This window comes from Sarcophilus harrisii, chromosome 3 (assembly GCF_902635505.1).
Source record: "Sarcophilus harrisii chromosome 3, mSarHar1.11, whole genome shotgun sequence".
Classification (NCBI taxonomy): domain Eukaryota; kingdom Metazoa; phylum Chordata; class Mammalia; order Dasyuromorphia; family Dasyuridae; genus Sarcophilus; species Sarcophilus harrisii.
The window spans coordinates 587,706,514-587,732,254 of NC_045428.1; the positions used below are offsets into that span (position 1 = coordinate 587,706,514).

General features: G+C 52.6%; 1 protein-coding gene across 1 annotated transcript in view; it reads right to left on the reverse strand.

Annotated features, from left to right (window-relative positions):
- Positions 1-24,811, reverse strand: part of LOC100915682 (tyrosine-protein phosphatase non-receptor type 11) — a 35,561-nt gene extending 10,750 nt beyond the window's left edge. Inside the window, 3 exon segments of the mRNA XM_031963083.1 lie at positions 4,534-4,728; positions 7,128-7,250; positions 24,708-24,811. Coding sequence (XP_031818943.1) covers positions 4,534-4,728; positions 7,128-7,250; positions 24,708-24,721 — 332 coding nt within the window. The 5' untranslated portion in view covers positions 24,722-24,811.
- Positions 24,812-25,741: the final 930 nt, after the last annotated feature.

Sequence of the window (25,741 nt, forward strand, 5' to 3'; positions counted from 1 at the left end):
GAGAGAGAGAAGGAGGGAGGGAGGGAGGGAGGGGACAGAAGGAAAGAGAGAGAGAGAGAGACAGAGACAGAGAAAGAAAGAGACACAGACAGACAGAGAGACAGAGAGAGACAGAAGGAGGGAGAGAAAGAGAAAAGAAAAAGAGAGAAGTAGAGAGAGAAAAAGGGAGGGAGGGAGAGAGGGAAAGGGAGAGGGAGAAAGGAGGGAGAGAAAGAAAGAAAAATAAACAGGGAGAAAGTGTGGACAAATGTGGAGCAAAGTGGGGGGGACTAGAAGAGGGGCTGAGCTAGGACATAAGCTGTGGGAGCGGTGAGAAGGTCAGGTACCAGATCCTCCAGATGTGGAGGAATCACTCTGACTGCAAAGGCTTGGGGAGAGGAGTCAGGGACAACGGGCAGTGAGCTCAGTGAGACAGGCCAGTGTGGCTCAGGAGAAGGTGAGTCCTGTTGGGACAGAAGCCGGCAGGTCATGCAGGTGGACATGCCCAGGAGGCCGTCAGGGATGTCAGAATGGAGCTCAGAAATGACTCAGAGGCAAGATAAAGATTAAAGCCCAGGATGGATGAGATCATCAAGAGAGGTTATGGAGAACAGGAGAGAAGGGGCCCAGGACGTACCCTTGGGAGACCCCGCAGATAGAGGCTGGACACAGGCTGGGCATCCACCCTGAGAAGCTCCACAGTCAGGTGGAAAACCAGTTCCACAAAAGCCAGCGGGGGCGGGAGGACGTGGGGAAAAGGTCACACACGTCAAAAGCGGCAGAGGAAATCGTCGGGGGGAGGCTAAGAAAAGGGTAAGAGATGTTGTGGTCAAGAGACTGTCGGCAGAGTGGGAGAGAACAGTTAAGCTGAGTGGTCGGGACAGAAGCCAGATTCCAAGGGCTGTGGAGGGAGAGAAAGAGAAGGAAATCAATCGGCTTGATCCAGTTTGGCTGAGAAGTGCAGGAGCCCCATGGAACGGGGGTCTGAGGGCACGGCAGGGCAACGGTGACAGGGGCTGTTCTGGGGAAGCAGGAGACCTGGGCCTGTTTGTAAGCAGCAGTGGGGAAGGAGAGATTAATGGAGGAGGAACTATGGACTAGGTAAAAACTGCCAGAGAATATGGAAGGGGAAGAGACCAAGGGAACAAGTGAAGGGGATGGCCCTGGCAAGGAGAAGGCCGCTGCTCCATCAGGAACGGCCGAGGATGAGACAGAGGGCTTGGGAAGCACAGAACTGAGGAGAAGAGGAAGGTCGGGGGTCGGCCTTGATTTCTCAGCAAAGTGAAAAGACAAAGTTCTCTCTCTACTGAAGAAAAGAGATGATGTAAGAAGCTTGAAAGAGAAGGTTTGAAACAGCTACTACTGTGAGGAGAGACAGAGAGAAAGAGACAAAGACAAAGAGAGAAGAAGGAGGAGGAGGAGGAGAGAGGAGGAGGAGCAAGAGGAAGAGGAAAAGGAGGAAGAAAAGGAAGAGGAAAAGGAGGAGGAAGAAGAGGAGAAGAGGAGGAGGAGAAGAGGAGGAAGAGGAAGAGAAGGGGAAGAGGAAGAGGAGAAGGAAGAGGAGAAGGAAAAAGAGGAAGAAGAGAAGGAAGAGGAAGAGAAGGAGGAGGAGGAGGAGGAAGGAGGGAAGGAGAGGGAAAGGAAGAGGCAGAGAGACAGAAATAAGAGACACAGAGACAGAAAGACAAAGACAGAGACCCAAAAGGGAAGACTAAAAGTATGAGCCCAGTGAAAATTAGGTAACATGCACTTGTAGTGGGCCCGGGCAGCTCACTAAGTTGGACATGATTCACCACCATGTGAGCAGGAGCGCAGAAAGTGGGTGGTAGGGGTAACCCAGGCCTGGATCAGAAATGCAATTTAAAGCCCTCCAGTTTCAGGGAGCCCAGCACCTCCCATGGCAGCACATTTTCACATGCATATACATACAGACACACACACACACACACACACACACACACACACACACTCACACACTCACACATCCCTCTTCACTCCAACTTATCAATGTCCTTCCCAACATGCTTTGCCTGCCAAGACTAAACCGGATCCTCCCCGAGCCGTCGTCTACCCATGGCGAAGACCGTGAACCTCTCCTCTCCCTGGTTCTGGATGCTGTCCCTCCCTGAATGGCCACATTAAGAAAGGCACTGTCTCCCGAAGGAACAGGGATATGCTGGAAATAACCAATAATCACTCTAAACAGGTTGGAATCAAGGCAACTAATGTTGCCCGTCCCCATGGAGAGAGTGGACCAAGAGAAGAACGTGGCCCCTCAATCCTCTCCCTCCCATCCCTGGCTGGGGCTACCTAGAATCACAGACCGAAGAGCTGGCCAGAACCTTGAGACCCAAAGAGAAAGGGTCTTGCCCAAGAATCCTCAGAAACGGGTAGAATTGGGACTAAACTCCCTGTCTTCCTCTTCTTCATCTCCCCTCCCCCCACAGTGACTCCAGAATAGAGAAACTGGGGCAGAACTCAATATTCTTGATGAGATTAAGCCCGGGGAAGACTACGAAGGCTCTAGAAAGAACACTATACCCAAAAAAAATCAAGACTTGAATTCAAAACTCAATGATACTTTCTAATTGTTTGACAGTGGGGGAGTCGCTTGGTCTCTGAATCTGTTTCTTCATGTGTAAAATGGGGATGAGAGGGAGTATGGCATAGTGGATAGAGTACTGTGCCTAAGTCAAAATTTGGGTTCAAATCTCCTGATCTGATACTTACTGCCTGACTCTGGCCCCTCGGAGCATGAGCCAACTCCCTCTACTTTCACTTAGACACAGGGGTCCATCTGGGTGAGGTTTCCTCATCCACAAGATCATGTATTGATGTAAAAATAATAATAATGCTACCGATATTAGATTACTTGTTGTCTAGGGGAGGGGGTGCTATGGGAGGGGGTGGGAGAGAGGGAGAAAATTCTGGAACACAAGGTTTTGCAAAGGTGAGTGCTGAAAATTATTTTTGCAGGTATTTGGAAAAATAAAAAAAAAATTTAAAAAAAAAGAATAAGGTGTGAGGAACCAACCTTATTTTCTTTCTTGACTGAGCAATGACAAGGAGAGGTCACAAAATGTTATGAATCAAGTTTACCAAGTTTCTTAAGTATTTGAAAAACAACAATATTAATGCTATTGCCTTATCTACCTCACAGGGCTACAAACTGGAAACTATTAGAAAAACATGAACTTGTATTTATAACTGGTCACCACAGCACTAGGGGGAGGCCCTGGCCGGGGAGAGGGGGAAGGGAGTTCAGCTGGAGGAAGTGAGATTTGGCTAGGGAGCCTCTCTGTTTCTGCCACTGCCTCTATCTCTCTCTCTGTGTATATGTGTCTTTCTCTGTCTCTGTCTCCCTTTCTGTCTCTCTGTTTCTGCCTATCTCTCTGTGTGTGTGTCTCTTTCTGTCTCTGTCATTGTCTCTCTGTCTCACTGTCTCTGTGTGTCTCTCTCTGGGAGTGTGTTTCTCTTTGTATGTCTTTGTCTCTGGGTGTGCATGTGTCTCTTTTTGTCTCTGTCTCACTGTCTCTGTGTGTCTCTCTCTGGGAGTGTGTGTTTGTCTCTCCGTCTCATTCACCCATTTCCCTTGCTTGGGCCTCCCCTTCTGATCGGCATGTGTATGCGTGTGAGTGGGGATGACTGAGAAGAGGACCAGTCCAAAGGGTCCCAGGGGGGGAGGGAAGGGTCACTGAGTGTCGTAGCCAATTAGAAGGAGGAACTGGAAAGGAGTAACTCCCTTCCCCTCCCCAGTTCCTCACTCCTTCAGTGACTCAATTAAAGAAGTCTTTCCATCTGTCCATCCTTACAGCCTCCAGCCAGGTCATCAAACTAAATCCCCAACTGTGGGTGGGTGGGGAGAGAGCCCAGTGCCAAGGAGTCTGAACTCCCCATCACTGAGACTGAGGCAGCCCACTATGGGGGGAGGGAGGCAGACACCTGGCTCTCCTTCCTGAGATCTAACCTCGGCCTTTCTTGTTGCATAACCATGGACAGCTACCCAGCCTGGTACAGCCAAAAGAGCTCTAAGCTTGGAGGCAGAAGAGATCTGAGTTCCGATCCTGCCCTAAACAAGCTCAAATTTCTGAGCCCTACTTACTCGTCTGTACAATAATCTGCAGTACTTCCCTCCCAGAAGCCCTTGGGCAGCAGTATACAAGAATAGCTCATGACCCAAAAGCACCAGACAAGAGTCGCCTTTTTGGGAATGGTCGTTTTGGGGGAAGGTCTGGACCTCTGATTCCCATTACGGAATAGGGGGAACTCTCAGTGTGGAAATTTCCTTCACTGATACATATCTTATGTGTATAACTTAGAGCAGTTATAGAAAGTCACCTCGGTTACCGAAAGATTCCCATCACTCAACATTCCCAGTTGGGATAGGATTCAAATCCAGGTCATTCTGAAGCTGCCGCCATCATCATCATCATTATCATCATCATCATCTCTGAGATAAGTTGCCAAGCAGCCCTGTGCAGCCCCTGCTCGAGGCTCTGTAAGGCTAAGGAGGCAGAGGGGCGTTGAACGCCACACCAGGCACGTGGAGCTCACCTCTCAGACGTTGGGTCCTGGCAGTTGAGTGGGTATCTGAGCTCAATGACGTCCCCATTTTTCTCCCTCAGGAGGCCGTGCTGCTCTGTGTAGTACTGCACCAGCTCAGCCAGCGTGGCAAACTTCTCGCCCCCATAGAGATCATAGTAATCACCGGAGTTCTGGATTTTAATGTGGGTCACCTCCTCATTTCGCCTGCAGTAAGTGAGATCGAAGTCAAGGCCTGCTGGGGGAAAGCCTGGGATGGGAGGCCCTATCCCTAGTTTAGAATGGGAGCCACTGGACATCCTCCAATCTCAGACAGTCTCCCTCAATCTCTCTCCATCCTAGTGCCTTCCCCAGTTTATCTCCTACTCATCTTGTAGATAACCTACATTGTGGTTCACATGTAGTCTCCTCCATTAGACTGTAAGCTTCCTGAGGCTAGGGGACTGGCTTTTGGATCTTATTGTATCCTTAGCACGGTACCAGGTACATAATTGGAGCTTAATAAATGTTTATTACTTGATTGATTTTGTCTTTCTTCCTATGCCAAATGGAGGGCACACAGAAGGCACTTAATAAATGTGTGTTGACTGACTAACCACAGAAAAGGGCTCTTGTTTAATAGTAGAGGAAGGGATCATGGCCTGATCCCCCTGCCTCAGGGTAAGAATCCATGCCCAAGCTTTGTAGAGAGATTTCCAGCAGAAAATGTCATAGGATCTTAGATTCAGAACTAGAATCAACAAGATCATCATCTTTTTAGAGATCCTGAAAGAGCAAAATAGAGAATTTCAATTTCTTGCCCAGGATTACACAGCAAATGAGAATCTGGGGCAGGACTTGAATACAGATCTTCCTGACTCGGAGTCCAATGCTCCATCCATTTTGCCACCTAAAGAGCCCCATTTCCCTTAGCTGTCTGACGTCCTGAGGAGGTTGTTCTGGGGGCCTTTCCCTGTTTATTCTGTGGGGGGCTATCAGGATAGAGGGCTGGACTTGGAGACAGGAAGGGAACCCGAATTCAAATTTTGCTTCAGGACTTTGCTAGCTGTCGGGTCTTGCATAGGTCACGTTCTCTGGTTTTCAGGCTCCCAGCTGGAAAATGGGGATTAAAAACAGCCACTTTCTCATGGGGCTACTATGATCACCAAATAAGATGGTATAGATAAGATGCTTTGCAAAAATTAAAGCTCTGTATTGACGTCAGCCATCATTTCCAAGTCTCAAAGCCCAGGCTGGGCAAAGCCCGTTTTGCTGTCTACTTTCTCGCAACCCTCTCTTCAAAAGAGATTGTTCCTCAATTCCACTCCCCCTCACCCCAAATGCCTCCCCCGTGCCCCGGTCCAGCTTGTGAGACTCAGGTAACTCCCGCTCTCGGGTGGGAAATCCCAGGGTGCTCCTCTCTAATTTCCCCTCCCCCTCCCCCTACACAATGCCCTTGTTCAAGAAGACCACTCCTCCCCCAAACTTCAACTCCCTCCCAATGGGCGCCCCAGTCAGACAATTGAGGCCATTGATACACCAGAGCCCCGAGGGAGGCCGGGCTGGACCAGGCTTTCCCCCTTTACCCCCTCCTCCCAATCCAGCTCACAGACACACAAAGAACATGGGCCATTGGGGGAGGGGATACAGAGAAAATGGAGATGGGGAAGGGGGAAGGGCCCCCCTCACCTCCTGCTATCAGCCTAAACTCCCCTTTGGGACTGGCTCTAGGGATGGGGCTGGAAGCCAGAACTCTCGATATCCTAGTGTACTCCCTCCAGGAAAAAAAAAAACTAGGAGAGGGGGATTGTCTGAGCTGGGTGAGGGGCCTCAGAGGAGACCATGGGAGAGAAGAAGTGTTTGTGGCTGAGGAGGCAAACTAGAAGGATCTAGTCCCCTCCACCCCCTCCCCTCAGTCTAAGGGGAGGAGGTCATTCCCTGTATCTCAAGAGTAATTGCTTCTCCCATCTCCCCAGCACACAAATACTGCCTATATCCAGAGGGAGGTAGGGAAGGGTCATGGGACTCTGGAGGTAGGGAAGGGTCATGGGAATCTGGAAATAGGGGAGAAGTGCCAGAGACCCCTCCACATACACTCTTCCTCCTCTATAAGGAGCCAGGTGGTGGCAGATGGGGAAGGGCCCCCCTTCAGGCCCCCAAAGACCCCAGAACCACTTTGCTTCTGTGAAGAATCTCAGGAGGCCTCATGGCTCCGTGTGGCCTTCAGGTCTAAGGCTGTTGGTCCTCTCCAGTGACCTTGATACAGAGAAGCATCTTCCCCTCCCACGCTCCCCTGCTCCAAAGCTCTGGCTACATATCCTGGACACAATTATAAATATTTGGATACTCCAGGAGCCACAGGCCTCTATCAGCACGAACATCTGTCTACAGCTGAAGAAGAGTGGGGGAGGATGGGGTAATCTGTCATTCACCTTGACTTTGACCTTTACCAGATGGAAAGGAGAGATTCTCCACATGGCCCCTGGGCTGAATGAGTCTCACCCCCAATATGGACTCAGCCATTCTTTCACCTTTGAATCCTTGCCCTTCCCTAAGTGAGAAAGTGAAGCTAGCCCTCCCTCCCCCACTTCCACTTCCCACTCCCAGAGGGTCCCAAGCATCCCTACCTGACCGATAGGGTGAAGTCACCAGGGTTGCTTTTGCTTGGCCGTGCCAGAAAGCTGCCATGGACACCTCGGGTGAGAAGGAGCTTCTCGGCCTCCAGCCCACTGATGTTGGGGTGAAACCACCTATGGAAGTAAGAGAAGGAGCACACAGTCATCCCTGCCCAGCTTGGACTCCATCAGAGCATTGAGGTCCTTGATCTTCTAGCTAATAGGATGGCCATGAACCACATGTCCAACATCTGGGGATCTGGTCCTGACTGGCCTCCCATTACAATCCCCAACACACACAAGGAACTGAGTGAGTCCCCCAAGTCCCCCCACACACACACCTGGATACTCAGTGACCTCCTCATTGCTCCCCAAATACCTTGGGGATTAAAACCCTGCACCCCATTTTCCAACACACACCTAGATACTCAGTGACCTCCTCATCGCTCCCAAAATACATTGGGAATTATAAATGTCCCCATATATTCTCCCACTACACATCAGAATACTTTTTGACTCCCTCATTGACCCCAATATCATTTGGGAATTGAAGATCTCCTTACATATTCCAACACACACCTGGATCCTCATTGACCTCCTCATCGCTCCCAAAATACATTGGGAATTAAAGCCCCACCCCCAATATTACCCAACACACACCTGGATACTCAATGCTCTCACTGTTCCCAATACATTAGGAATTATCAAGTCCCTCACATATTCCCCCAATATACATCTGAAAGTATTCACTTTCTGATCCCGACATACACTGGGAATTGAAGCTGCCCTTACATACTCCAACACACACCTGGATACTCGGTGGCCTCCTTATTGCTCCCACAATACGTTGGGAATTAAAGGTCTCCATATCCCCCCAAATACACCTGGATATTCAGTAACCCCCTCACTACCTCTTGTATACATTGAGAATTAGAGCCCCACCATATCTTCCAACACACATCTGGATATTGCCTTCCCTACTCAAATACACATTAGGGTCTGAGAATCCCATGCTCCCCCCAACTCCCATAAGCACCTGGATGCTGACCTCCTTTTCCCATTACCATAACCTTCTGTAAATACACCTGGAGAAGGAGATCCCACACTCCTCCCAATGTTCCAGTGGGAGACTTGGGGTGGAGCTAGAGTAGTCCTTTGGTCCCACAGGCTATAGGCAAAGGGACTTGCTTTCAGCCTGGCAGCCCCCAGAGTGGAGTCTCTTTTGGACCAGAATTCTTAAATTTTGTGGTACCGTGGATCCCATGGAGAAATCTATAGAATCCTCAGAACCATATTTTTAAATCTATCATATACATAGGCTTGCAGAGGATGTCAATCATATTAAAATAGAATTATCAAAATATTTTCCAGAAAAAGTTCACGGTACCAATTTAAGAACTCCTGCTTTTGGAAAGCTTTCCTTGAGCCTTTCCGGCAGTGACTTGGTAAGGAGCAGAAAGTGAAGGATGTGGGAGAAACCCAGCTGGGGAAGGCCCCGACTTCTCAGTAGTGAGCTCCCAACTTTCCCAGGAAAAGCTAAACTTTGACAGCTGGCAAGAGAAAGTTCAACGACTTGTGAATTCCATCCCCAACACCTAGGAAACGGGAATGGGGAAGCCACACAGGCTTTTGCAACAGCCTTCTCACTGATGATCTTGCTTCCAGTCCCATTCTTCCTCCATTTTTATGGGTCCAAGGGCTCACTCCTGACGCTCCTAGTCAACAAAGGATGAAATACAAACACCTCTCCTCTATCACAACTGACCCAACCTCCGTTTCCAGCTTTATTCACATCATTCCACTTCAAATGCAGCTTTCTTCCAGATTCTTTCACATGTGACCCCTTCATCTCCCACTTCCATGCATTAGCATTATCCCCCTCCGGGAACACCCTCCTTAGAAGCTTTAGCTCCTCAGCTCCAACACCGCATCAAACACCTAGCGATCCTTCCAAGTCTCCCTACTCGTCACTAATCCTTCCGGGGAAAGGTACAATGTAACTGTTTTTAATATGTTGCCTGCCTCAAAGGGGTGTAAGCTGCCTGAAGGCAAGGAGTCCTTCTGTTTGTTACTTTGTAAACCCCACACCACTTAAGTGCCCAGGAAGTAATTAAAGAGTTCTCTTTGATGGATTTGCCCACCTCCCCCCGCCCCCCTCCTGTTGTCCTTGTAACACTGTAACCTACGATGGACAATTAACTGCTGGCCCTGAAACGTTGTAATCTCCAAGAGTAATCCAGAAGAAAGGCCCCACGGGAGAACTCCCAGAATCTGTTTGGGTCTAAGATGAGGGGAGATAAACATCCTCCCCGGTCTCAGCACTTTAAAGGATTCTTCTTAGAGAGGAGGGAATGCATGTGATCCAGTCCCCACATAACAAAATTAAGAGCCTGACGAGATTTTGGAAACCATACAATAATAATTTACATAACACTCTGAAGTTTGCAAACCTCCACATTAATTATCTCATTAGATACTCACAATAATTCTGTTAGGTAGCTGCTATTATTATTTTTACTTTATAGATAAAGAAACTGAGGCTGAAAGAAATGGGACTTGCCCAGGGTCACAAAGCAAGATTTGAACTCGGGATCTTCCTTCTCTAAGCAATCTAGTTGTCTCACACCGATTTACAAAAGAAAAGGCCCCTAGAGGTCAATTAGTCCAACCCTCTTTTACAAATGAGGAAAACTGAGTCTCAAGGAAATAATGACTTGCTCAGAGTCACACAGATGGCAAAACAAAGAGCCAGGATTCAAGGTCCGTGGGTTCTAAACCCACTGATCCTTTCTCTGCTCCCCATTGAGGAACCTGCTAAACTAAGGGGAAGGAGGAAAGCGATTAGTCCAAGAGTCCCGAGGGTCTATGGGAAGGTCACTGGCTGTAGATCCAATTCAATTCTACCTTGACCACTCTTCAAAGAATGGGGAAAGTCTTAGTGATTTGCAAAATCCTATTTAACTCAAAATGTCTGTGTACCTGCCTGCCTGCCTGGGCACAGCCCCACAAAGGGAAACACCCAACAAAACACAGCCTGGAGAAGGAATCTGCTGGGGCTGAGGGTGGGACCTGGGCTGGGTCCTACAAGCCCTCTCTTTGCAGGGGATGATGGGGGTCACAGAGGTCTTAGCTCAGGTTGGATAGCCTGGTTCTGCCTGTAGAACCGCCCCTCTCTTCTAGCACCCTCAGAGGCCATCAGGGCCAAGGGGGATCAGGGATCCCTGGAGAGAACCACTGAGGTCATCTGGGCCAACTGTCTCATCTTCCAAATAAGGAAATTAAGGGCCAGGGGAGTAATGTGACTTGTCCATGGTCACACAGGTCAGAAGTAGGGTTCAAATCCAGAAGGGGGAGGGGAGGGAGAGAGACAAAAAAGGAGGCAGATGTGAGAGATGGAAACATTATGTCAGATAGAGATAGAGAAGAGAGACAGACAGACAAAGAGAGAGAGAGAGAGACAGAAACAGGGAGAAGAGAGAGTGAGACAGAGACAGAGACAGAGACAGAGACAGAGAGGAGAGAGACAAAGATGAAGGCAGGTGGGGGAGGAGAGAGACATATCCTAGGCAGGAGTCCCTGTCACAGAGATCTGAGCATTTGGAAGCTGCCATTTTCCTCCCCAACAAGGAAGCTCCCTCAATCCCAGTTAAGCTCCCTCTAATAAAACAAAACTCCAAACTCCCTTTTCTCAATAGAAACTCCACTGTCTCAGTAAAATATCATATTTTGAAGGGCAGGATGTTATTTTCCTAGTGTCTTTGCATCCCAGGACCTGGCACATAGTAGGTACTTAATAGTTTCTCAGGGTCATAGTCTTAAAGCTGAGAGACTCTTAGAGATCCTCAAGTCCCTCCCTCCCATTTCACAGAGAAGGAAACTGAGGTAAATAGGTCTGAGTGACTTGCCAGGAGTCCTATGGTGTGGGAGTATCTAAGGTGGGCTTCTCACTGGAAGCCCACAGCCTTCTTCAGTACCATTAAACTAAAGGAAGAAATGGCAGTGTGCCAAAATGCATTTAGAAGAAGTAAAAAAGAGCAGGAAAGGAAAAAGCTAGGGAAGCAGGTTAGGACCGGATCAAGGGAGCCTTGAATGACAAGCCTTGAATCCTACAAGCCAGGGAGAGCCACACGTGCATTCTGAGGAGGCCAGCAGTCCTTTAGACAGACTACTCTAGCACTAGGCACACGGTAACACCTTAATAAACGTTTGCTGGTACCAAATTCTGTTTATGCTTAAGCCTAATAGAACTCTTCTCTCCAGTCATATTTTCAGCAGCTCCAAAGTCAAATTAAATTGGGTCATTACAAAAATCAAGTTTTTCTACTTGTGAAAATTAAAACCAAATCACCTTTGATCCACATTTACTTATCTCAAACGCTAATAAATTTTAATATTCTAACAAGACTTTCTGTTCATTGGACAATTTAATATCAAAAGAATGAGCTCACTGGAAATCAACCGAATTTAACCCTAACGGCAAATGATACATAACAAAGCTAATCTTACCATAAGGACAGGAAAAAAAAAAATCTTATACATATAGATACTAATATTTGCTGACTTCCTGATGCTGGCCACTTAAGCTGGGGTCATTCAGCAGAGGGAGAGATGGGAGCCAAGGAGATCAGTTTGGAGGTTGCCCATAGTCCAGGAAGAAGGTAATGAGCGGTTCTAGGACGGGATGCAAAAGTAGCCAGGATGGGGAGATTCAAGAGCGGTTCCAGAGGGGCAGAATGGACGCTACTTGGCAATGGATGAGAGACAAATGGGCAGACAGAAAGAAAGGTTTCAAGGGAAGACGGGAGCCAGGCAGGCAGAGGCAGACACAGGGATGGAGACAGAGCTGAGGGAGCAGGAGAGCTGTTTCCATTTGTCACCAAGACTCCCGCCCTCCCAGCATCCGCCTCTGCTGTGGAAAATGCTGAGCCCAGGGGCTGGCAGGCGAGGCTCTTGGTGAGGGCCCGCCATGGGCTAGAGTGGAGATGAGGGGGAGGGAACTGGGCCAGAGCTGCGGTTTGGGGGGAAGGGGGGCCGCCAGGTTGTTTTTTCCTTTGTTAACTTGTATTCAGATTTTCCATCACCCCTTCTGAGCCGCTCACTCTCAGGGGTGGCCCGGGCTTATCAGAGCGGAAATCTCCTCTAGGGACCAGATGGGACCCCGAGTTCCTGTAAACTCTGTGGCCATCCTGGCCTAGGGTAATTTCAGTACCTCCCCCTCCCTCTCACCTTCCTCACACCCAGCCCGGGAAGCGGGAAGCGAAGGCAAAGGGATCTGGGAGGAGAAGGGAGAAGGTGTTTGCTGATGACCTCAGGCTGGGCTGGGGAAAACCAGAGGCATCCGTTCCTGACCTCTTCACACCAGTATATGGTAGAGCTGGGAAATTCTGTGTATGTGTGCGTGAGAGTGTGTGTGTGCGTGAGAGTGTGTGTATGTGCCTGTGTATTTGTGTGTGAGTGTATGTGTGTGCTCTTGCACATCTTCTGGGTGTGTAGCCCCTTCCTTGCCTGAGCCCATTATCTCCTCCCGCTAAGATGAGGCAGAACCAAGGCCAGACTTTCTGCCCAGCAGAGCAGGCTGCCTGTATCCTTGTTGGGAGCTAAGTCCTGGAGAGAGCTTCTCAGCACTGTGGAAATGGGGGGTGAATATGGAGCAGGTAGCCCTGGGCTGAGATCCTGCATGGCCAATAGTCACCATCTCCACATCTCATTTCCTCTTCTGTCAAATGAGAGTTTGGGATGCAAGGCCCTTCCAGCTGTAGGCTTATGTTCTATGCCTGAACCCAAATAGTAGCTCTATCTCCCCTGGCCTCAGTTTCCTGTTCTGTAAAGAGAGGGATTGGGCCAGAAGGTCTTTAAGCCCCGCCTCATTCTATATTGATTTACATAAATCATTCAGTCCATCTGTCTATTAAAGAGTTGGTCCCTTCCGGCCCTAGATGTGGGGCCTACATCCTGCTCTTCCATCTGGCCTCAAGAAATGACAACATGGCGGAGCTAATGCATCCAGCATGGCCCCCAGCACGGTAGACCCGGGAAGGCCCCAGCTGTGGCCACAGCCGGCCTTCATGGGCCTGGGGGAGACATTGTTCAGGACAGGAGGGCTCCATCGCTACCGTCGTCTCCCTGGCAGAGGGGCAGGTGGGCATGGAACCCAGGCAGGCAGAGCAGCCAGCTGCTTTCCTAAAACCAGGTTGGGTGGCCCCACCCCTGCCCCCTGGCAGGCCAACAGACTGTCATTAGGGAAGTGAGACCAGCCGCACTGCCCCTCCTGGTCTCCTCGCCCCCAGGAAATGAGTCATAGCCCAACAGGCTCAGGGTCCCTGGGCAGCGCCCACCCCCACCCTGGGAGATGAACCCAAGATACTCAGCCCTGAGAGTGACTCAGGCTGTATCAAATGGCCTCTGGGCATCTGAGGGTCCCCACCCCCAGCAGGTACTAGAGCCCAGCTCTTGCTGAGGTGGCACCCCCTTTATGGGCCTTGCCCATCTTCCCCTCCCTCGGTGAGCTTGGGGAGAAGGCAAGAGTAACATGGCTGCTGCACCTGTGTGGCTGCTCCCCATGGCTTCCGACACTTAGACTCCCACGGCATCTTCCCTTCGAGGAGATGGAAGGAGGGAGAGGAGCCTCAAAAGTCAGGCTGGGGAGCTACAGCCCGTTGTCCCTCCTCAGATTTCTAGTACCTAGAGCCAGAGCTGGAAGGGAGCAGGATCTGAATCCAGGCCCTCTGCCTCTGAATCCGAACCCCTTTCCAATGTATCCCCTCGCTTCTCCCTTTCTCGCTGAAGGTCTAAGTTCTGAGGCTTCTGTCTAACCCTTTCACTGAGAGACCTGGGTTCCAATTCCACCTCATCCTCACTACCTCTGTGCACTCACTACTTGACCTCCCTGGGTCTGTTTCCTCAAGGGGATTAGACAAGAGGGCTCTGGGACTTCAAATCTCGTGAGTCCCAAGTATCTTCTCTGGGGCTCTTGCCCCACGCACGGAGGCTGGGGCAGCACCAGGAGAGCCTGGGAACACAGATTTAGAGCTAAGAGGGACTTGGGGTTCAACCCCATTTCACAGATGAGCAACTGAGTCCCAGCCAGAGAAAACGACACGCTCGGGATCACACAGAGGGTCAGTATTGGATCTGGGGTTCAAATTCGAGCCCCGAGACCCCAAAGTTCATGCTCTTCCCACAGCACAATGCGAGTTGCCTAAAATAACACAGTAAGACAGATCAGAGAAAGGTTTACGTGCTCCTGGGACCTGGCAACTCCTCCCGTCAACTATTAGGCCTTTACCCACTCGTGACATCTGAGGGCCAAGACACGAGGGGGGATCCCTCCCTTCCCTGGACACTTCAAGGCCTCCTCCCTGGCAGCATCATCCAAGGGAAGGAGCTTCGGACCAGGATCAAAAGCTTCAAATTAAGCTTTGCCCCGGCTAACTGACATGTAGGGTAGAGCATCAGACTGCATTCAAATCCAGCCTCAAATATTTACTCTAACTTGTGACCCTGGACGGCCACCTCTACTCTGTCTGCCTCAGTTTCCCCATCTGCAATATGCAGACAATAAGACAATAACAGCATTTATCCCCCTCCCCCAAAGGTTGTTATGAGGATCAAATGTATTAGTATTTGTAAAGTGCTGGCTGTGGTTCTCTTGATGACACTGGACAGTCGTCTCTCTCAGCCTCAGTTTCCACTTCTGTATAATTAGGACCTCGGACTAGATGACCGAAGGTTGCTCCCAATGCTAAATCTGTGCACTCTCGGATGCTCTCGGCATTAACCACCCTGGTAGGCGGCCGGGCAGTTTGGACCCGGACACAGTCCAAGCGACCGGCTCTGTCCGGAGTCCCTGTGGATAAATGAGAGGTGTCCATATCCGAGAGAGTGAGAACAGCCACACCAGGCTAGGGAATGTGGAAAGTCACCCAGGAGGAGGCGCCAGCCAGAGCGGGGAGTAGTGTCTGATGCCCAAATTGTGGCTTCGGGCTCTGAATAGAAAGCAGTTTCTCATCCCCATAATGTTGGGCTTCGGGCTCTCAGACTGTCGAGTCCACACAGGTCACCCCTTGCAAGGGCTCATGGGGGAACTCGTTTCCTTGGCTGGGGGGCCCTTTGTGTATCCACAAGTCCCCCACATACAGCACTACTCCCCTCCAGGAGTCCCTAGAAGTCCCACGATGGACCTCAACCATCTCCCGAGCCCAAGGGATCGGGGACCCCTCGGCGCTGATGCCCCACGATCCTGGTGATGGTGAGACACGGGAGCCCCCAGATCAACCCGTACTTGTCATAAAGACTTTCTGCCCTTCCACCTTCGGCTCCTAGCCACGGTCACACCGGTCACACCCTTAACACAGTCCCCAGGTTAGGATGCTGCAAGGAGGCCGGTCCCCGGACTAGATTACTCCTTCCCTCCCACATCAAAGAAACCTAGAACATCTGTGGAGCTTCTCTGGAGTCTCGCTCCTGCTACCTCATTCCAGAATGCAGCAGAAGAGACAAGGAAGCTGGCTGCCCACCTGGAGCTTCCCTACCCCACCTCGGCACAGAGGACGATCTCAGTGAGAAGGTCCGAAAGCTGGAGTAGGAGCCCAGCATCCCCCTCAACAGGGCCGGCCACCAGCCCCAAGGGCCCCGGGAACAAAGCACCTTCCAGGCACACCGGAGAGCCCAGGAAGGGGCCAGCAGGTGCCACGGCTGAGCTGGCCGTCCGCGGGGCAGAGCGTCCCTCATGTCCCCATGTCCGGGGTTCTCCCTACCTCACCATGGCCCCGAGCCTCAGAGACACAGCCAGAGACCTCCGTCTGCCTGCCGTCCAGCTCCGAGGCAGACCAAGACGTTAGTCCACAAACCACAGGACACGGAGGGAGCAGAAGCCGGGGGGAGGGAGGAAAGGGGGCGGGGAGCGGGCGCCCTAATCGGGGACTTGGCTGAGCTCTGGCTGGGCGTGTGGCAGCCTGATAGGGGCACAGCCGGGGCCAAGAGGACAGGCCCGAGCTTCTGAGGGAGGAGGGACAGCTGGGGCCCGAGGGCTGGCTGGAGGGCAGCTCCAGGGAGCCCTGCCAAAGGGACCCAGGACATCGAGGCCCGGCCCAGCCCATCTTTCCTCCTGGCTAAGCCAGCTCAGCTCAGGACATGGCAAAGGGGGGTGGGGATGGGCAGGCGGTGGGGAAGCTGTCGTTCTCCCGAGTTAGCGGCTCAGGTGGTCTTGGAAAGGAGCAGAAACAGCTTCCCAAGGTGCCGAGCTGAGCCCAGTGCCCAGTGAGATGGGGTGGACATTAGCCTTCAATTAGTACTGGGCCAGGATTAGGAGACTGGGAGATCTGGATCCCAAGGAATCCCCTGAGCCTTTGATTCTGAGGAGCGGGAAAGGAGCCATCCAGTCCAATGCTCCCATTTTACAAATGAGAGATTTAAGTGACTTAAGTCATAGGGATAGTAAGATCTGAACCCAGGCCCTTGGACTCCAGAGACAGCACTTTTAATTCTATAACATTGCCCCCACATACACCCTGCCCAAAGTTAAACTGCATTTCACCCTCTGGAGGCAGAATTGTAGTCTCCCTAAAAGCCTCCTGCTCTGGAGGCTCTCAAGAGGTCCCTCAGTTGCTTATTTTAGTCTCCTGCCCCCACCGGGAAGGTCTCCTCTAAGTTTGCCCCAGGACCCCCCTGCTGCAGAATAAATCTATTCTTCTTAGAGTAAGAGAGGGGGTCGGGAGAGGGAAACAGAGAGAGGGAAAGGGAGAGAGACAAAAGGAGATAGGAGAGAAAGAGAGATACAGAAGGTGGGAGGGAGACAGAAAGGGACAGAGACAGAGAGAAAGACAGGGTGTGGAGAAGGGGAGAAAGAAAGTAGGGAGAAAGCGGTAGAGAGTGGGAGGAAGAAAGAAAGGGAAAGAGAAAAAGAGAGAGAACAGAGGGTAGAGAAGAGAGGAAGGGAGAGAGAGACAAAGAGAAAGAAAAGAGAAAGAGGGAGAAAGAAACAGAGTGAGGGCAGGGGAGGAAGAACAGAGAAAGAGAGAAAGAAAGAGACACAGAGACACTGAGTGGGGGGAAGGAGAGAGAAAGACAAAGAGAGAGAAAAGAGAAAGAGGGAGAAAGAAACAGTGAGGGCAGGGGAGGAGGAACAGAAAAAGAGGGAAAGAAAGAGAGGGGGAGAGAAAGAGACACTGAGTGGGGGGAGGGAGAGAGAAAGACAAAGAGAATGGAGAGAAAAAGAGAGAGATGGGGGCAGGGGAGACACACGCACAGAGAGTGGGAGGGACAGAGAGACAGAAAGAAAGGGGAGAGAGGAAGAGAGATAGACGGAGGGAGTCACAGAGAGAAGGAAGGAGGGAGGAAGGGAGAGCCAGAGATAGATCCACAGAGAAACTCTTATGGGCAATAGGAAGAGAAGGGAATAAGCATTTAATAAGCACCTACTTTGTGCCGAGCACCGTGTGCCATAAGCACTTGCCAAATATCCTCATTTCCTCGACACAACAATTCAGGGAGGTGCTACTGTAAGCCCCATTTTACAGTTGAAAAAATCAGGCCAGACCTAAGTGAACTGTCCGGGGTCACAGCGAGGAACTATCTAAGCTAGAATTTGAATTCGGGTTTTCCTGAGCCCAAGCCGCATTCTGTGCACGGACACAAACAGAGACCGAGAAATACAAACGGGGAAGAGCAGGGATGCCCAGTGTCCAGAGGCTGTTGCCCCTGCTTCCTTGCCTTCCTCTCCCATCATGCCCCAAGCCTCACTGTCCCCAGCCACTTCTGAGCCTGTGGCAGAGCTGTCCGGGAGTCTGCGTCCCCCTCACAGGGGACCCGAGGAAGCCACCGATGATTAGAGCCGGGGGGAGCCCCCAGACGCCGGCCTCAGGTTCCGTGTCCTCCTTACAGACGGGAGAGCCGGAGGCCGGGGCTCAGGTAGCGCTGGCCCAGGTGTGCGTGTGGGGCCCGCTTATGGCAGTTCTGAGATCCTGGGATTAGGAAATGAGGATTTGGAAACATGGTTTCATTTTACAGATGAGCCGCAGGGATGGAACTGTAACAGGAAGTTCAGAAACCTGGGGAAAACTCAGCGGAGCTGGATGGGGGAACGGGGGCAATCCATCTCCCAGAGAATACGGTTCTTGACTTTTGGGGGGTCGCGGATAGGACAGGCAGACTACAAGAGACCCTCTCCTGGTCCTCCCATCCCCCCCCCCCACCCCCACCCCCACCAAGCTTCTGCTCCCAGAAGTCAAATGGTTTGCCCAAGGTCACACAACGAGCCAGAATTCGCATGGAGTACCACGGCCCCAAAACCGGGGGCATTTCCCATCCTGCCACATCCTGTAGGGAATATTTTTTAGAGCCTCCTCAGCCCGGTCTCGGGGTGATGGGTCTGGCTCAGGGCTGTCTGGAGGCAGGAGCATGGATGAAAGGACTTCTCCAGCAGCCCGACCGCAGGGTAAGGGGAAGGTAAGGCAGAGGAGAGGAGGAGCAGGGCAGGGGGTGCTTGCTCTGACCGGGCCCTCAGCCAGGATCTGGCAGTGACACCGGCCAAAGCCCTGTCCCCCTCCTGGGCATCCTCCCTCCCCATCCCGACAATCCAAGAGCAGAAGCTGAATTAAGAACAGCAGGGTTAAATTGGGAGCCCTGGGCACTGGGACAGAGTCACTTTTAGCCCTGGGCAAGGACAGAGTAGCTATTTCTGCCTTCACACTTCATGAGGAATTTTTCTTTGGTGGGGGCAGGAGGGGGGGTGATCCAAGGAGCTGGCACTCGAAGGATTTCAGTTGCTGTGCCTGGGACACCTGGAGCTTGGGGGCAGAGGAGGGAGGGAGGCCGGAGCAGCTAGAGCTCTCCCTGCCTGGGAGAGGTGAGCACTGGGATATTTCCCAGAAGCCTCTCTGGAAGGTATAAAAACCTACCCAAAATGAGAGGGGAGAATGACACTAATCCCACCCCCCATCTGTAACCAGGGCTACCCCAGCCCTCAAGTCTATAAATCCTTGGCTAGATGAGCTCTGAGCTTCCTTTCGGCTCTAACTATGCTCCTATGACGTTGGGCAGGTCACGGTACCTCCCTGGCCCTCAGTTTCCTCATGTGTCAAATGAGGAGGTGGAACTAACTGCCTTCTGAGGCCCCCTCTGGCTCCAGATGTGTCATCTCTAAGATGGAGGAAATAATACTCCCACTATTACTTCACAATAATGTTGGAGGGAAGTGATTTGCACATTTTGAAAACATGCTTAGGGATATGACATTTTGGGGGCACCTGACCTATCATCACCCACAATTTAAACGGTGAAAGTTTAATGTGATTTCGTCTCGTGGATCTAGCACAGTTCCATGAACACAGTAGGCACTTAATAAATGCTCATAGGGCAAAATTGTTCATCGTAATCACTGGGCTTTCCAGATTTGCAAAGTCGGAGATACAGAAGTACAACTTTCCGCGTGGCAGGGCTGTCACTAGCAAATCGGCTTTTAGGGCAAGGACCCACCAAAGGGTGAGTTTGAGCTAGTTCTCCATTGTGAGAGGGATGGGCTACAGCCTGAGGGGGGGGTGAGGAGACAGAGAGTCTCTGAACCCAGGTTCAAGGCCACTGCTAGAAAGTCTGCTGAAGGGAGGGGGAAAGAGTTCACCTCTCTACACGAAAGGACAGAAAAGGTTGTCAGCCCTCTCTAAATTTGGCACCTTGAGGCAGGGCTCCAGTCACCCTGTCCTAGTTACAGTTATGCCAGGAAAAATCAACCCAGCCCTGATCCACCCCTCTCGTTTCAAACCTGAGAAGCACTGTCTCCACTTTACAGGTGGGGAGACTGTTACCTAGGGACTAGCCCAAGATAGTGACTTGCTTCCTTCACCAGTTTCTTTCAGAGATTTGAGAACAGACAAAGTCATAGACTCATAGATTTAGAGCTGGAAGCATCTGGTCCAATTCCATCATCGTACATATGAGGAAACTGAGGAACGAAAGGGGGAACGTGATTTACCTAAGATCACGCCGACAGGAGTAACCAGCTGAGCTAAGAGCAGAACCCGGGGTCTCTGACCACAAACCTAGTCATTTTTTTTGTTATAACACAGCCTCCCTGCTGGATTAAGGAACTTTTTGTGCGGGAGGGTAGAGGAGCCAAAAGGGGTATATTTTCTCCTGTCAACAGACAAGGTCCTCCCCTCTTAGCTGTAAGCTTTCCACCCCTCCCCACCCCCAGGGCGGGAGCATCCCTCCCCCAGGGTCAGGAGAGAAGGCAGGTCGGCTATGATCCCAGAGGATTCTGGTCTGGTGTCACAGAACCTGGATTTGGTCTCTTTGCTATGTCATTCTCTTAGCATTCGACCACAGGAAAGTCCCTTCCCCTCTTGCGGCCTCAGTTTCCTCACGTGTCCAGAGGCTGGAAGAGATGACAGCTAAAGTTACTTTTAGCTCTAAGCCCTATGATTCAGCCCGAAGCTCGCTGTTGCTTCTCGCTCTGTACCGTCCCAGACCTGGGGATTTCCATGAGCGAAGATGGAGAAGGGGGAAGTTCAGAACTGGGGCAAAAGCCTTGGCTAGGCTAACGGATGGGCCTGGCCACTGCACCTCTAAAGGGCCCGTCCCCACATGGGGCACATTGGGAGAATTCCCAGTTCTCCTCATGAGAACTGTCAGGCTCTTCTCCCCCAGGCCAGGGACTTGAACAGCTCTTACCCAAAGGATTGTCTAGAAGCCTTTCTGATCAGTTTTCTTAGATCCTGAAGGTCACTGAAGCCGACATCCAGAAGAAGGATGGACACAGGCTTTTGGGAAACAGCCCCCCTGACTCCCTACCGAGTCCCTTCCTCCCTTACTCTCTCCTTCTCTCCCAAGAGTTCTGTGTCCAGGACCACCAGCCCAGTCACTGGGAGCAGGTGGGAATATATTAGTCAATAAGCACTTATTAAGCACCTACTGTATGCCAGGCTTTTCTATCTGATTAACTAGAAGAAAGGGCACAGGCAAGCGATATTAAGAGGGAATGTCTCAGATGCTAGATTAACTGGAAGGGACTTCCAAAGTTGCTTAGCCCAACCCCCCACTTTACAGATGTTCCCAACTCCAGAGATACAGGGAAAAAGCAGACGTCCCTGTCCTCCAGGAGTCTCCAATCTAAAGGAGAAGACAATGGATACGTAACTAGATAAATAGGAGATGCAAGCTGAGATGGGAATGGCTTTTGCTGGGGGAGGACTCTGGGAGAAAGTAGTAGGTGACCCCGTTCCTTCCACTGTTCCACATCGTCCCCCCCCCCCTTCCCAGTTTCTGATCTGGACGGATTTCCTAAGAGGAGGAGAATGGAACTCCTTGGTGAAGGAGAGGCAACCCAGGCTCCCAAAGTAAAGTAGTTGGAGCAAGGTCAGCCAATAACTCGCCACTCAAAGGGCAGAGGTAAGCTGTGAGCAAGGGCCTTTGGGCTCCAAGAATCAGAGAGCTATTCTAGAGTTCCAGAGCTTGGGTTTCTATAGTACCTTAAGGTTTGCATGTAATAGGGAGAGTGGCTAGCCTGGAGTCAAGAAGACCCAAGACTCGAAACACAAGTTGTATGACCTGCCTCAGTTTCCTTAATTGTAAAATACGGAAAATAATAACACCTACTACCCTGTATTGTTGTGAAGATCAAATGAGGGAATATTTGTAATGCCCTTAACATAATGCCTGGTATACAGTAGGTGCTAGATAAAAGCTAATTAGCTGTTATTATTAATCATCTCATGTGATTTCTCACCCCAGTCCTGGGAGGCAAAAACTACAGGTAACTATTGTCCCCAATTTAGAGATGAGAAAACTGAGGCTGAATAAGTAAAGTGACTTGTCCTGGGTCACACAACCAGCAGGAGTCCGAGGAAGGATTCGAGCCCAATTTTCTAGACACTGAGTCTAACACTCAGTTCCCTGGTAGGTAACATGGTCATTTCACAACCAATGTGTAAGAGTTCTTGGATGCCTCACAGATAGTGCCAGATTTGGAATCAGAGAAACTGCATGAAATTCCAGTTCTCTGTGTTCTGTGAGACCTTAGGAAAGTGATTTTATCCCCTCTGTGCCTCAGTTTCCCCATCTGTCAAATGTGGGGCTCAGCCAAGATAAGCCAGGATCGAAGAGCCTTTTAAGAGGCGGTGTTTCAGGGACAGGCGAACTACGTTCCAACACAGAACTGGGGACAGGGGAAGGGAAAGGGCCCGTGGCCCAAGTTCTCACCCTCCCACCTCCAGAGTGAGAACCCAGGCAGAAACAGCAGGAAGTACCCAGTTCCTGCGAGAGTTTCCTTCTTCCCTCCCGCCTCAGACAGGAAGCATCGGCCTGGGCCCAACATCTGTCCCGTCCTCCCCCATTTCCTGTTGCTTTCATTCCCACCCACCCCCACCTCGACCCAAAAGAACTTGCTAGGTGGAAAGGGGAAGGCGAGCCCCAGTCTGAGCCTCCACCCCCCTCCAGGGAGAGCTAATGGAGATGGGAGCCGAGAAAAGAGCCCAGAATTCCCCTTACCCCACTTCCTATACTGACCACTGAGCAGGGCAGGTTATGGGGCATGAAGGCAGAGTCTGTGGGCCAGTATCTCTGGGAGAGTGCAGGCCCTCCCTTCACCAGGGAGCTCAGTTCTCCTCCCCACTAGGGAAATCAGGCCCAGATCGGAAGTTTGACAGTGAAAAAAACAGTGGGTCTCATGACTTTCTCTCAAAGCCCCCCCCCCCAAAAAGGAAAAACCATTCCCCACAGGATGCATCTGTCTAGTTATGTATCCACTGTCTTCTCCTTTAGACTGTAAGCTCTTTGAGGGCAGGCTCCTGCTTTTCTTTCTATCTCTAGAGTTTAGAACAGTGCTTGTATACAGTAAGTGTTTAATAAATGCTGATAATCCATTGTTATCACGGGATCTCAGTTCAAAACTTGCCCACGGCTCTGACTTTTCCCAGAAGTCAAAGGCCTTCACTTTATCTGGAAATGCAAATCCCGGGCCTCGGGAATCTCAAAGGTGCCTAGGAGCTCTCAGGCCTCCCGGGCCCCTTCCCCAATTCACAACTAGCAGCGAGATCAAACAAATGCTAAAGAGAACAAACGATTTCCTTCCCACTTGGAAAGGCTTGGATCCAGAGCCGCAGTCCTTAGGGACGGGACCGGGCGGGTGGGGAGGGGATCATCCGGGCCCTCTTAGTGAGGTTTGGGAGCTGGTGAGAGCTCAGAGCTGGAGGCTGAGAACCCAGCAGTCTTAGGACTCGGATCCCGTGTTACTCCAGCCCCGAGAAGGACTCTTCTTCCCAATCACCAGGCAACCGGAGGGAAGCTTCTGGACCCAAAAAATGATCAGGAAAAGGCCTGAAGACTTCTGGGGGCTGAGCTGCTCAGGGACTGGCACTGAGATCTGAGTTCCGAGGGACCGGGGAGGGACTGACTGACTCCCAGAGAACGCGGGCAGTTCACACCAGGGTCCCGGAGAGGAGCAGCATAGTGACAATGCCGCGGGCAGAGGAACCGACTTGGCAGGAACTCGCCCCCCTAGATGTGAGCGCCCTGAGACAAAGCTCTATTGGCCCAGGGCAGGGTAATGTTCCGGCCTTGAGGACTGGGAGGAGCCCGGGAGAAGGGAGGGGGCGGTTTGGCCGCGGAGAAGAGGTGGACTCTAGCTTCCTGGCGAGCCCTCCCCCACCTATGCCTCCAGGGGTTGGAGGGCCCAGTCACAGAGCGCCGAAGTGAAGACCGGCCTAGCGGAGGCTGTCCCGCAGGTCCCCGACCTCAAGCATCCTCGAAGGGCCGAGGTTCGGGCTGGGCACCAAGGAGAGTGGAGGCCCCCCCGAGGCCAGCCCCGGGAGGGGAGTCAGCGCCCCAGGGGGCTGGAGGAAGAGGAGGGGGGGCGGGAAGCAGGGAGAGGCCACTCGTCAGCGCCGGGCGGGGCGGAGGGTCCCGGCCCGGGGTCCCGGAGCTCCCTCCGCGGGTGTGCGGGTTGGGTGCATCTCCCAAATCCCTGCTCCGCTGAGGCAGCGGCGGCGGCTACGCGAGGGCGGACCGGCCCGCCCAGGGCTACTCAGCGCAAGGAAACCGGAGTGTTTCCTTTCTGACGGGCGGTGAGTCAGCCCGCCCTGGGAACCTCGGCGGCCCGGGAACGCAGGAGTCCTGGGGACCCGGCAGCCCCCGGAGGGGCCGAGCCCGAGTGGGCGCCGCGGGGGCGAAGCAGCACAACCCGAAGTGAGATGGTGTAGACCGAGCGCAGTGTAGACACCCTTTCCTTCCTAGAGCGGCCGCTCTCCCCCCACCCCGGCCTCTCCGCTCCACCCCCACCCCCACCCCAAGCGCCCACGGGAGCCAGAAAGTGCAGGCGTGAGAAGCGACGGAGACCAAACCCCCGCGCCTGCCCATTCGCCGAAGCCGGCACGTCGAGGCTCGCAGTCCGGTCGTGGCCAGGAGCGCTCACTAGCCCCGTTTGTTCCGCGGCTGGGGCGCGTCGCTCCGGAGCGGACAGATCCGGATCCCTGGGGCCCCCCGCCCCGCCCCGAAGGCATTACCCTCAGCGATGCGGCCGGCGACCCCCACCCACCCCCGCGGGCTCGGGCCGGGGGAGACCCGGCCCGGCGCGGCAAGGGAAGCCCGGGACGAGGCGCTCACCTGCGGGAAGTCATGTCTCCACGGTCCCGGGCCCGGCTCCCGCGCCCCCCGACACGCTCTTTGGACAGTCCCGGCCCGACCACAGCCCTGCCCTCCTGTGCCCCGCCCCGGCCGGCCAGCAGGCCCCGCCTCTCCTCGGGCCCCGCCCCCTCTGGGCCGCACATGGCCACGTCCCGCCTTTTTCCTCCAGGAATCTCCGCCTCCCTTAACCTTATATGGGCCCTGGAACCACGTGGCCGCCCCGGGAGGTCCCTCCCTCCCAGCCAGGGCCACTCTTCCCCCGGCTCCAAGGCCCCGCCCCTTGTCATCAAGTCCGCGGTCCTTAAAGGGGCCGCCTCGTCCCATCCCCGGTTTCCTGAAAAGTTGAAGGGAGCCTCCTCTTAAGAGCGGTGTCCGTCCTGAAAACCCCGAGCGGTCCGCAAGCTCGGTCGTTTCCCTAAATGCACCTCGCTAGAAAGGAAGGAGCAGCTTTCGGGCACCCTTTTTTGAAGTTCTGACTCAGTTTCTCCGCTCGCACAGCTGATTTCTCCAAGAGGAGGTCCTGGGGACCTTTGCCTCTAGTTCCTCTCCTGTATCCTTCCCTGGTCCCAGGCTGAGAGGACGGGACCGATGCCCTGTTCCCCCCCCCCCCCCCCCCCCCCGAGCCTGGCCAGACTGCTCCCTGGGGGCCCGGAGTTGTGCTGGCCTAGTGGAGCCGCCCCCATCTGCCCACGCGCGACCCCCGGCCCCCGCCGGATCCATGTCCATTCGACCCCACGGGAAGGAAGTTAGGGTGCTGTTGCCCAGCCCCTGCCAGAGAATGCCTCCCCTCCCCCTGGCAAGCCCGTCCTTTCCAGCTATTAATAACTCCCGGTCGGATCATTTACTAAATATACCCCCAGGCACGTGCGGGACGAAGCTGTTCTCCCTCCCCCCACCCACGAGGAACTAGCCGGGGCTACCTCCAGCTTGGCTTCCGGTCAGGGTCACCGAAGGTAAGGGCAGAGAAGGCCCCTTCCCCGCCAGGAAGCTAGCGGAAGGGGGAGAGCTCCCGG